Source organism: Bos mutus, chromosome 4 (assembly GCF_027580195.1).
Source record: "Bos mutus isolate GX-2022 chromosome 4, NWIPB_WYAK_1.1, whole genome shotgun sequence".
Lineage (NCBI taxonomy): Eukaryota > Metazoa > Chordata > Mammalia > Artiodactyla > Bovidae > Bos > Bos mutus.
This window is the reverse complement of record NC_091620.1, coordinates 88,146,425-88,159,795: the sequence shown is the minus strand read 5'-3', so window position 1 is coordinate 88,159,795 and position 13,371 is coordinate 88,146,425. Positions and strand designations below refer to the sequence as shown.

The 13,371-nt window shown below is 38.5% G+C and overlaps 1 protein-coding gene across 2 annotated transcripts in view; it reads left to right on the top strand.

Moving 5' to 3' along the window:
• The window catches only part of DNAH11 (dynein axonemal heavy chain 11), a 371,336-nt gene that overhangs the window by 34,068 nt on the left and 323,897 nt on the right, over positions 1-13,371 (top strand). For both annotated transcript variants that reach the window (XM_070369750.1, XM_070369751.1), the window contains exons 9-12: positions 3,577-3,693; positions 11,809-11,946; positions 12,261-12,385; positions 12,922-13,117. In XM_070369750.1, the coding sequence (XP_070225851.1) occupies positions 3,577-3,693; positions 11,809-11,946; positions 12,261-12,385; positions 12,922-13,117 (576 nt within the window). The remainder of the gene's footprint in view (positions 1-3,576; positions 3,694-11,808; positions 11,947-12,260; positions 12,386-12,921; positions 13,118-13,371) is intronic.

Genomic DNA, 13,371 nt, shown 5'->3' with positions numbered 1-13,371 from the left:
TCTTCTGTGTGGTGTTAGGGAGTGTTCTGATTGCATTCTTTTACATGTAGCTGTCCAGTTTTCCCAGCACCACATGTTAAAAAGACTGTCTTTTCTCCATGGTATGTTCTTGCCCCCTTTGTAATAGTTTAGCAATTTAAAAACTTTGATGCATTAGGTTTTTGACCATATTCAACATCCATTCATGATGGGGAAAAAAATTCTCAGAAATAGGAATAGCGGGACCTTCCTCAAATTGATAAAGAATAGCTACCAAAAGCCTCAAGGACATTATACATAATGGAAAGGACCTCCTTATATCCCAAACACAAAGCGTATATTTGGCTGCCTACTCAACATCTCCACTTGTATATTTAATAGACATCACCAGCATGCTTTACCTCTCCCCAAGCCTATTCTTCCTTGTATTCTTCAACTCAAAAATACTCCATATAGTATACTGCTTAGTGGAAAATATAGGAGCCATCCATGATCTTACTCTTTTCTCATGATAAGTAAGCATCAGGTTCTGTCATATAAACCCTGAGAATATATCACCCTGAAAATATATACAGATCTCATCTCTGAGCCAGGTTATTGCCTTTGCTCCTAAACCTCTCCTTCAGGCCCTGTATTGGCTCCATCACATCTGTTCTTCACACAGCAACTTGATTGCCTATTAACAGCTAAATTAGACCATGATATTTCTCTACCTAAAACGTCAGAATTTCTCATGTTACTAATAAGGGCAATTTAGGAGTTTCTAGAATATAGAAAAAATGGTTTTGAGTAGCACCAGTATATTGTTTATTCTCTAATAAGATTGAGAAACAGCTATGCGCTGGGAATGTTAAATATTGGTACTGTCCCTGTGAGAAGAAACCTGGGTACATTACTCATAGATTAAAACCCAGTGGGAGAATCCAGGTAGTCAGTTACACAGAGTGCTCAGTGCCAGGGTATGAAAAGTGCTGTGTGCCATGGGAGTATTTGTGAAGGGCCCCTTTCCAGGGGAGGTGAAAGGGAAACTGAGACAATGCCTGAAAGATAAGTAGAACTGGAAAAATAGATAGAAATGAAGCAGGTGAGGAGTAGGTGAAAAGAAAGTGATTAGAGAAAATTGTGTTATACACAGAGCACCAGTGTGACAAGGCAGGCCTGGCTAGATCCGAGAGTGTGAAGAGGGAGAGACGCTGGAATAGTCAGGAGGAGTAAGTAGGGTTCACATCACAAAGGACCTTGTAGATGAGGCTAAGACTGTGAGACTTCACCCTAAAAAGTTAAGGATTCCGTACTGAGACATGGAGAATTACTAGTACGAGAGTGACATATGATTTCTATTTTAGAAAGCTTGTTTAGATTGCAGTTTAGAGAATGATGGGAGAGGTGAGATTAAAGGTAAAGAGAGCTGTTTAAATATGATAAACAGAAGTCTAGCCAAGTGGTAATGGTGATTGAGATGAGGGTGATGCCTGGACGATGGAGAATACATAGGAGAAAAGACAGATAACACTTTGAGCAAGAGAGGAAGAAGTCAAAGAGATTGCCAGAGTTTTTGTTAGGGTTTATAGAATGAGGAGTGTCTTTATAGAGAGGATGAGTTCCCATTTGGCAACTCCATGGACTATAGCCCACCAGGCTCCTTTAGGATTTTCTAGGCAAGAATGTTGGAGTGGGTTGCCATTTCCTACTCCAGGGGATCTGTCCAATCCAGGGGTCGAATCCTGGTCTCCTTCATTGCAGACAGATTCTTTGCCATCTGAGCCACCAGGGAAGCCTTTGTATATAATAAATTTGAGTTATCTGGGGGATTTCCTGAGGGAGATGTCCCCTCAGCAATTCTGAATTCAGGCTGAGCTGACAGGAGAGGTTAGGAGAGAGATCTGTTATGGGAAATAAGTATTTGTTCCTTCCCTAATGGTTGGATGGCATCACTGACTTGATGGACGTGAGTTTGAGCAAGCTCTGGGAGTTGGTGATGGACAGGGAATCCTGGCCTGCTGCAGTCCCTGGGGTTGCAAAGAGTCAGACACGACTGAGCAACTGAACTGAACTGAGATGTTGATTATTTGTTAATTGTTCAAATAATGTTTGAGGATCTTAAGTTGTATGTTCCTTGTTGCCACACTGAGATGAGGGGCAAGGTAGGCTTGTTACAACTTGTTGGGCATTTGTGTCTACTTTTAAAGGTCAGTGATCCTTGAATGAAGAGACTGTTTGGCCTTCATTCAAAAGTAGAGACTTCCTCTTGATGCTAAATAAGATGTTGCTGTGTATGATGCACAGTGCTCTAGAACTGTGCTGTTACACTATTTTCTAGTGTGTATTAAATTTAGCATAAGGTGCATTCCTTCATAGAAACATCCAAAATCATGGTTGGAGTGTGGGCTCTGGAGCCAGGTTCAGATCAGATCAGATCAGTCGCTCAGTCGTGTCCAGCTCTTTGCGACCCCATGAATCGCAGCACGCCAGGCCTCCCTGTCCATCACCAACTCCCGGAGTTCACTGAGACGTCCATCGAGTCAGTGATGCCATCCAGCCATCTCATCCTCTGTCGTCCCCTTCTCCTCTTGCTCCCAATCCCTCCCAGCATCAGAGTCTTTTCCAATGAAGCCAGGTTACCTGGTTTTAAATTCTGGCCCTGCTGTCAACTAGTGGTATGACTGTGGACATAAACTTCTCAGAGTTTATTTTGTTGCCCATAAAATGGGAAAAATATTACCTACATTATATATTGTTAGAATTGAGCTAATAATGTAAAACATTTAAAATAGAACTGAATAAATGTTAGCCGTCGTTATTGTTATTATTCCTGTTAGTATTATTAATAGAAAAGGCTCAGGCTATGGAGGTAACAAAGGGACCCATTAAGTGTGTGGTGCACACTCCTGGGGTGGCTTGACTGGGAAGCCCAAAGTGGTTGTGAATTTCTGGGGCCTCACTGAAGACTGAGTTGGAATGCTATGCAGATGATGGTTATTTTGTCTTTGTTTCACTCTTTGTAATTATGAGAGTGGGTGTTTATGTATTAAGAGGAAACTGGGGGTTGTTAACCGCATGTTGGTAAGAAACTGGGGAAATGAAAAGAGTGTTACGTTATGTCTGTATCTCCAGTGATGTTTTCTTACAGACAGACCTGTGGATTTTAGTTCTCACTTGAAGAAATACTGTTTCCTGGCAGGTTTTCTGCTCCATAAAAAAAACAAAATAAAAACTTAATTTTTAAACTCTAGATGTACTAAATTTATAATGAGGCAAGATTATTTTTTTTCCTTTTTCTTTTCTGTAAAGCTTTGCTTTTTAAATTTATAATCAAAATAGCGTGGAGAAGGGTGGATCAGTAGGCCAAAGTTCTGATGTTGGGGTCTGAGCCAGTGGAAGGCATTGTGGAAACGTGAGCTGATGGTGCTAGATGTTCACTGCTCTATAAATAAGGCTGTCACTGAGCACTTAGTCAGATACAGCTGTTTCTTTCCTAGAATCCTACTATGAAAAATCATTCAGAGAGAAAAAGAGAGAGGTGTCACGCTTTTGTGATTGATATTTTCATTGTTGGATTCTTTCCTGAAAACTAATATTTTATTTTGAATTTTATAGGAGTTTGAAAGTGATTATGTTGTATTTAAGTCCAAAACTCTGGATTTTGACAGAAGGCTTGGGACAGTTCTTTGTGAAGCTTTCTTCAACTGCAATGGTCTAGAAGCTGCATTTAAGGTTAGTTCTAAAGAAGTTATTAAAAAAAAAAGTTTTAGCAATGAATAATGTAAAACTATTAGATGAAAAGAGGGAATACATTCTTTTCTGATTCAGGTGAACTATTAACTAGTCACATTCTTTTCATATTCAGCTCACTGAATTATAAACTTTGAATATCACACTAATGAATAATGACATTGACCTTGGACAAGGTCAGTTTTAGGACATCTGACTGTTGATCTTTGCTTCAATTCATTGTTCTTTCATTACCTTTAGAGCAAGTTTGGGAAGACCTGTGAAGTACTGATTCAGAATTAAGCCACAGTGAAAAGTGAAAAATACCAGTTAATTCAAAAATTTCTTTTCTTTACCATTGTTTATATAGGTTGGGTTCACCTGCCCACTTTATTGATCTGACTGAAATAAATAACAGTTTCAATTCTGTTCAGTCTCTCAGTCGTGTCCGACTCTTTGTGACCCCATGAACCGCGGCACGCCAGGCCTCCCTGTCCATCACCAACTCCCGGAGTTCACTGAGACTCACTTCCATTGAGTCAGTGACGCCATCCAGCCATCTCATCCTCTGTCGTCCCTTTCTCCCCTGCCCCTAATCTCTCCCAGCATCAGACTCTTTTCCAATGAGTCAACTCTTCACATGAGGTGGCCAAAGTACTGGAGTTTCAGGTTCAGCATCATTCCTTCCAAAGAAATCCTTCAGAATGGACTGGTTAGATCTTCTTGCAGTCCAAGGGACTCTCAAGAGTCTTCTCCAACACCACGGTTCAAAAGCATCAATTCTTCAGCGCTGAGCCTTCTTCACAGTCCAACTCTCACAGCCATACATGACCACAGGAAAAACCATAGCCTTGACTAGACGGATCTTTGTTTGCAAAGTAATATCTCTGCTTTTGAATATGCTGTCCAGGTTGGTCATGACTTTCCTTCCAAGGAGTAAGCATCTTTTAATTTCATGGCTGCAGTCACCATCTGCAGTGATTTTGGAGCCCCCCAAAATAAAGTCTGACACTGTTTCCACTGTTTCCCCATCTATTTGCCATGAAGTGATGGGACCAGATGCCATGATCTTCGTTTTCTGAATGTTGAGCTTTAAGCCAACTTTTTCACTCTCCTCTTTCACTTTCATCAAGAGGCTTTTTAGTTCCTCTTCACTTTCTGCCATAAGGGTGGTATCATCTGCATATCTGAGGTTATTGATATTTCTCCTGGCAATCTTGATTCCAGCTTGCGTTTCTTCCAGCCCAGCGTTTCTCATGATGTACTCTGCATATAAGTTAAATAAACAAGGTGACAATATACAGCCTTGATGTATTCCTTTTCCTATTTGGAACCAGTCTGTTGTTCCATGTCCAGTTCTAACTGTTGCTTCCTGACCTGCCATACAGATTTCTCAAGAGGCAGGTTTTTCTTTAAGCATAAGACACCAATTACCAGACATGCCATTGTTTATCAACAAAGGAAAATACTGCCAAAAGATTAGGATGCTGTTGATTATATAACATAATCTAGTTTCAAAGGTGTTAAAACATGAAAGAATGTTTATCATGCTGCTCCTGCTGCTAAGTCGCTTCAGTCGTGTCCGACTCTGTGCAACCCCATAGACGGCAGCCCACCAGGCTCCGCTGTCCCTGGGATTCTCAGGCAAGAACACTGGAGTGGGTTGCCATTTCCTTCTCCAGTGCATGAAAGTGAAAAGTGAAAGTGAAGTCGCTCAGTCGTGTACGACTCCTAGCGACCCCATGGACTGCAGCCTACCAGGCTCCTCGGTCCATGGGATTTTCCAGGCAAGAGTACTGGAGTGGGGTGCCATTGCCTTCTCCGAATGTTTATCATAGAACTGATGAAATACAGTATAGTGTATGAATAGTCGAACTTGCTTGTCAAAGAAGAGAATCTGTAAAGTGTAAACTTAGATGACATCCCTAAAGTGGAATGAGGACTCCGTGTCAGTGGAAACAGCTAGAGAATTGTGGACACAATTCATTGAAGATTGCAGTGCAAAACAAAATAACAGACCCAGACTGTCAGAGATAATTGCTTGATTTTGATCTTAAAATTCAAATAAATTGGTCAGATGGTGGTTAAGCTGCTAGTGTCTTCTAACGCCGTCAACCGTTTTAACACAGGGAAGTCACAGGGCCCAGAGTTCTCTGTTATGAGCCCTTGGATGAAACTGAGATGCCGCCAGCTGAAATATGTAGCCTGTTGTTATAAAATAATACCACCCGTCATGCCATCTCTCAGAAGTTACTGTGGTTTTTAATACTGCCAGACCTTTTCTTTGACTAGGTGTGCATACATATTTCTCTCTGCGAAAAATGACATATTCTGAACTCTGCAATCTTTTTGTAGCCTTTTCAAGAAGCAGTGAATCATAAATATTTTTACTTTAATAACAGATTTCAACAATGCCATTTTTAGTGGCTATGCACTAGTCTATCATATTCTCTGTTACTGGACTTCCTTTCAGACTTTCGGAAATCATGGCAAGAAAGAATGTGGAGGAAAATCTCAATTACAGAGGCTCCTACCTTTTCTCTTTTCTCACAGGCATTCATATGGATTCTGTTTTCACATGCCAATTATTTTTCTTAACAGTTTTATCTCTTCACTGTCATGTATTGTTTCTTTGATTCTCAGCATATTTGTACCTTGTCTACTGAAAAACACAGCATAAGCTGCTGCCCTTATAAGCTCTCCAGGGGTGGGGCATCATCTTAGAGCTTTTGTTATATTTAGATCACCTTTTGCAATCCTTTATATAAAGCAGCCACTTAATAACTGTGACATTAGCAGGGCTGACTGGTTGTCACAGTCCTGCAGTGACACGCAGATGGAGATAAACTGCAGCAAGAGTCGTGGCAGAAGGAAAAAAATGACAGGGTTGTGTATTTAAGGAGAAAATTATTTCTACTATAGGTCCAGGTTGATGAACTCTGCCCAGTTACTGTTGTGTCCTGGGGAGTAAATACCTGCAGACTCTAAAGACCAGGACCCAGCAAAGCCATGAGCAGGAAGGGCCCTGAAAGCCAACAGTATAAAACTGTGGCAGAGTTAGCATTCAATAAACATTAAAACAAAATGCTGATGGAAGGCTTTTTAAAATTTACAGTATCTCTACATGGAGACTGAAGTATGTAAGGTAAGTATTGAGAAAAGTCTTTAGGTGAAATAACAGAACACTAGAAAATTGTGAAGTGTATGTGGTTCATACGGCAATAGATTTAAAAAAATCTGAAAAAGAGACAAATTTAGGAAAAACATAAATATTGCATAATGAAACCGAGAAGTAGAAGAAAATCAAGGTAAACCTTACAGACCTCTAATGGAATATTTAGGAAGGAAGCATGTATTGAGTATCAGTCTTGACTCTTTCGAGATTGATATGAAGGACAGAATCTGTTGTCTTCATAAAAAAGCTCTTAGCGCTGATGTGACAAGGAAACCAGAAGTTCAAATGACCTTTATTCTCATCCTGGAAGATAATTTTTATTTATCTGTGATGTTGAAAAATTAAGGTAATATGTACTGCTTTAAAAGTTAAGACTTTAACTACTAATTTCTGGCTTTACTACCTCCCCCCAAAATATTTTCTCTCTCTTTCCTATTTTACACTTGGAGTTAAGTTCCACTAAGCACGTCAGCTGGGCAAAATGAGATGTGGCTGGGAAGCTTCTAGTATTGTTTCAGTTGTAGTTGACATAAAAAGGGTTTGAAAGAGGACGCTGTGAAATAGGTGTGTTTCCTTACTGTAGTTAGAGTCCAATTCTTTATGAAACCTTTAAGGCCGTTTTTGCTTCAGAATGTTAACATAAAGTCCAAATGTAACAGAACAGTGGTTGTAAGAAGAAAAGTTAATACTTTGCATTTTGCTCAGTGGCAACTAACCAAGCGGAGTTTAAATATTTAGTAGTTTCTACGGTACTTTATATTGAAATATAGTTGATTTACAATGTGTTAGTTACAGGTGGTCAGCAAAGTGGTTTGGTTTTACACATATATACATATATATTCTTTTTAAAATTCTTTTATAGATTATTACAAGATACTGAGTATAGTTTCCTGTGCTAAACAACATGTCGTTGATTATTTTTTTTTAATAATAGCAATGTCAGTATGTTAACCTCAAACTCCTAATTTATCCCTCCCCTCACCGTTTCCCGTTTGGTAACCCTAAGTTTTGTTTTCTATGTACTTGAGTCTGTTTTTTTTTTGTAAGTAAGTTCATTGGTATCATTTGTTAGATTCCACATGTAAGTGATATCACATATTTGTCTTTCTCTAACTAACTTGATTTTGTATGATGATTACATGTTGCTGCAAATAGCATTATTTCATTATTTTTATGGCTGGGTAATATTCCATTATATGCATACAGTATCTTCTTTATCTGTCATCTGTCAATGGACGTTTAGGTTGCTTCCAAGTCTTGGCTATTGTGAATAGTGCTACAGTGAGTACTGGGGCGCATGCATTCTTTTGAGCCATGGTTTTCCCTGGATATATGCCTAGGAGTGGGATTGCTGGATCATATGGTAGCTGTATTTGTAGATTTTTTTTTCTTGTTTTTTTTTTCATTTTATTTTATTTTTATTTTTTTAATTTTATTTTTAAACTTTACAATATTGTATTGGTTTTGCCAAACATCGAAATGAATCCTCCACAGGTATACATGTGTTCCCCATCCTGAACCCTCCTCCCTCCTCCCTCCTCATACCATCCCTCTGGGTCGTCCCAGTGCACCAGCCCCAAGCATCCAGTATTGTGCATCGAATCTGGACTGGTGACTCTTTCTATATATGATATTATACGTATTTCAATGCCATTCTCCCAAACCGTCCCACCCTCTCCCTCTTCCTAAGGAATCTCCACACTTTTATTCATAGCGGCTGCACCAATTTCTTTCCCACCAACAGTTTTACAGTAGTTCTAATTGATATTACCAGAAAAAAGGCCAGCATGTGTTTATTTCAATTGCCTCAAAGATATGGTTAGATCTCCATTTCTGTTTGTATAATTTTTTTCTTTGTGTTGATTTTTTTTATAGTGAGTAGTTTTTAGGAAATCTTTACAAAATGTTTACAGTGATGCTGCTTTTTAACAACAGCAATTTTGGGGATACACCCATTAGTGTAGTTCTGAGAGGAATAACAAAGCTCTATCTTTAGCCATGTCACATCACTAACAGGGCAGGAATCTTGGTATATGGTTTTCTGCCACCTTGATGATACTTAGTTATTTTGAGGAGATACTTCTTTTTATTTCAAAGAAAGTATCTATGGAACAGGCCTAATAACTAACATTTTCTGAAGCCCACACAGAGTAAGTAACTAACAAAAGAACAGTTTTAAGTGGCACCTGGGCTGATGGGAGGCCGCACAAGGTAGCCAAGGCTGCCCCGGCGCCAGACCGCTCAGCGCCAGTGTCAAGTGACGACTCTGTCTTAGCTCTGCCAACTCGGGCAAGTCGTCCCCTGCCCACAACTCAGTTTCTTTTTCTGGAGCATGTGAGAACAGCATTTTTAACTCCCTTAAAATACAGTGCCTGGGCACCTAGTCAGCGTTCTGTAAACATTGCTTTTATAAAAATATGCATTTTTACTACATTATTTTTCTTGCAAAGAAAGCTGTCTCACACTGATGCACAGAAGAATCCCCACAGATTAGAAAAAAAGACAGGAGGACAATAGAAAACCAAAGTTAGCCTCACCAGACCCCTAAGCTTTGTGAAAACTCGTGGTTGGTCAAGATTAGTTTAAAATCTGAGGGCTCCATAACCAATCAACAGGAATTGTGGGCTTACACTCAGCAGCTTGCTGGGTGTGTGATGGTGTTTTGGTTCACATGTCTGCTTTTTCTGTCCCCGTACTCATTGGCTTCCCCTGCTTGCTAGGACAGTTGATCCTTGAACAATGCTGATCCCCTTCATAGTTGAAAATCAGTGTTTAACTTTTGGTTCCCCTCAGACTTAACTAAGAATAGCCTAGTTTTGACCAGAAGCTTTGCAATAATGAGTGGTCAAAGGATACACAGTTCGTGTGTTATATGTATTGTATAATGTATTCCTACAAGAAAGTAAGCTAGAAAAAAGAGTTATTAAGAAAAATCATAAGGAAGAAAAAACACGCTTACAGGACTGTATTCTATTGATTTTTTGAGTGTGTCGTCTCTACAAGATGAATCATCTGTCAATACCTGCATCGGTATTGTGTACCTATATCAATATCGTCTTACATGGTACACACATGTATTACCAACATTAGACATAAAAAAAACTGAAAAGATAATATGAAAAAGAAATTCATATTTCTTTACATGTATAGTGATTCATACATTGATAAAATGAAGCAGCAAAAATGAATTCATGATTGCTGCATTTTATCAGTGATTGAATTATTGCTTCTTTTCTTCAGCATGATTGTTTTCTGGTATCCTAGAGCAGTCGACAGGACTGTCCCACAATAACCTAGCCTATGTACTAATAACTGAATTATGATGAAATTTTTATGGCATAGAGTATTACAGTCATATTCATAATATGATATTGGTAACATTGTTACTTAAAACTGGTGATAGGCTGATAGGCAATTTCTTCAGTTAAGAGAGAGGTATACTGTTTGGTAATGTAATTTTTTGAAAGCAAAGTTATAAAACAGAGGACTACACATTTTTATATTAAATAGATCCTTATATCTCTGTAAGGATAGACTAGTATCTACATATATTTAATGCATTCATGATGTATCTTAAATTTTTGGTATTTTTTGGCAACATGGTTTATCTGAGAGTCTTTTCAAATTGTCTCAAATCTCCATAAAACTTTTCCAGTGTCTTTATTGATAAAATTTTGTGTAACAGTAGATCCATGCAGTTGAAGGTCATTTTGTTCAAGGCTCAACTGTGATTTGTCTTCACTGATAATTTTACTGGCATTGGTTCAACCTGCCATGCCCTAATTCTTTTTCTGAGAAAGAATCTGATTATCTCAAAGCGTAGGTTTCAACGACGACTCTGACACTGAAGGAACCGTCCGCCTGTGGAGTGGGTGTCATTGGAACAGGTCGCTACTGCTGCACCAGCTGCTGCTTTGGGGGGGCCTGGGTCCTGTGGTACAAAACACGCGTGGGCATAGACAGGACAGTCCCTGTGACTGATGCTTGCAGTATAACTATGTATTTAGAATTTATTTTACTGAAGGTATAGTTGATTTACAATGTTGTCAATTTCTGCTGTATAGCAGAGTGTTTCAGTTATACATACATATATATATATATATATATGCACATTCTTTTTTCACGTTCTTTTCCTTCATTGTCTATCACAGGGTAACTGTAATGATTATTATTGTGTGACCTGGAGGTCCTCAGTATGGATATTCTTATTTCAAAGGGTGTATGTGTAGGTTGTGGTTCGGTTGCTAACTCATGTCCAGCTCTTTGCAACCCAATAGACTGCAGTACACCAGCCTCCCCTGTCCTATATTATCTCCTGGAGTTTGCACAGATTCATGTCCATTGAGTTGGGGATGCCATCTAACCATCTCATCCTCTGTTGTCCCTTCTCCTACTGCCCGCAATCTTTCCCAGCATCAGAGTCCTTTCCAGTGAGTCAGTTCTTCACATCAGGTGGCCAAAGGATTGGAGCTTCAGCATCAGTCTTTTCAGTGAATATTCAGGGTTGATTTCCTTTAGGATTGACTGGTTTGATCTCTTTGCAGTCCAGTATGTAGGAGAGAAGAGCAAATAAAAAGTATACAGTCTTGCTTCTGTTCTTAAATCTGCAAAGCATCTTCTACATTTCCTGGTGCCCAACAGGAAGTAATAGTGTCAGCTGTGATCAGGGATTGCAAACAGAGGTTCATTTCTGACTCTTCACTTTCTGGTGAGGAAGGGAAACTGCTTTACATTTAGAATTTGCTTTATTGGATGTGTAGAAATTTTAGTGAGATGCAAAGATGTGTTTTCGATTTGGAGACCTTGCAGGATACTTGCATAGATCTAAATGTTTGCTCTGTATCTAGTCATGGAGGAGGTTTAATGGGGGAAATAGTGAACTGAGTATTTGTATTAACAGCCTATGGTGGTTAACCTTTCTTTCACTTTGATTTTTTTTATAGCTTTTGACCGTATTTGGGAATTTTCTTGAGAAACCAGTTGTCATGGAAATTTTCAGCCCACATTATAGCACACTTGTGCACATGTTCAGTGCAGAGTTGGATATGTGTAAGCAATTGTATAATGAACACATCAGACAGGTGAGTGGGGGGATAAAGTCTGGCACATTCACAGCATCATATTGTGGGTCAGGGTGTCAAGTAGAACTACACTGAGTGATACCTAAAGGTGAGATACAGGCACTGAAGTTGTTATGCTTTTATTTAACTGGTTTCCTATGGATATGAATAATCTGCTTTAGGACCTTAGCTCTTCTACCAACCAAGTTACTTAGCACATGTGCTTTATGTATTTATTCTGTAAAAGTGCCAAAATGAGCAATTGTTCACAAGGTTGGAGTGTACTCTCATTAAATGTTCCCTTTCTTCCTCTTCACCACAATATCAATTTGCAGATTGAACAAGGAAATGTAGTTCTTAACAAGAATATGCCATTTACTTCAGGAAATATCAAATGGGCTAAAGAGGTTCTTGACCGACTTCAGATGTTTTGGTCAAACTTTGCATCTCTCCGTTATCTGTAAGTAGTTAGGCTTTCCTGGTAACACTATCCCTGTGACACAGGCAATTTTGATATGGTGAGCTCTTCATTTTAGTGCTTATTGCCTTATTTAACTCTTGTCATTGTCTGGCTTGTTGAGAGGGATTTATTCCCATGGTTTGGAGTATGCTTAATAGGACTTAGAACTTCCTATATTTCTATGTTTTGGGTCTTTTTTTTCCTTTTCACTTTTCCATTTCATCCAAAATATGCTGATAATTTTTGTTACTGTTTTTCCTTTCTCCAATAACTAGCATTCCTTTTTTTTGCAGACTTTTATATCTTTCTCTTTTCTTTGTAGGGATAGGGATTGACAACCTGTTGCTATTTGATTTAAATGTTTGGCATTCCATTTATTTTATAACTATCTTTTTTAAACAAAGACTGGGAAGAAGCATTGTTTGACCTTTATTGGTTTTCTTCCTGGTTTATAGTGTTACATTTTCTAGTGTGTATTATTATAAAGTAATTAAGCTGAAGCCTCTCTAATATATGGAAAAACCATATTCCTACAGATTCTTGGAAAGTCCTGATGATACCTTGGTTTATCAGAAGTATGTTGAGATGACAACTTTGCTGAACCAATTTGAAGATCATATCTATAATGAATGGAAAAGCAATGTGAATGAAATCTGTGAATTTAATTTGAATCAGCCCTTGGTTAAATTCAGTGCCACAAGTGGTCTTCTCAGTGTCAACTTTGACCCAAAGGTAGGGTTTAATGTTTTTAAAATGTTTTACAAATGCCCTTTTTATTATAAGTGTATGCCTAATACCTCCAGTCATTTATAAATATTTTATTTTGGGAAAATGTCAGAGCTATGAGGACTGTAACTTAAAACAGCTTCTTTATGTCTCCTTTAACGATTTGTTTACCAAATTTTATATCAATTATTTTCTTATTTTGTCTTGTAATTATTTATTTACTACTTCCACTTGACTGGATAATGAGTTACTTGAGAGTC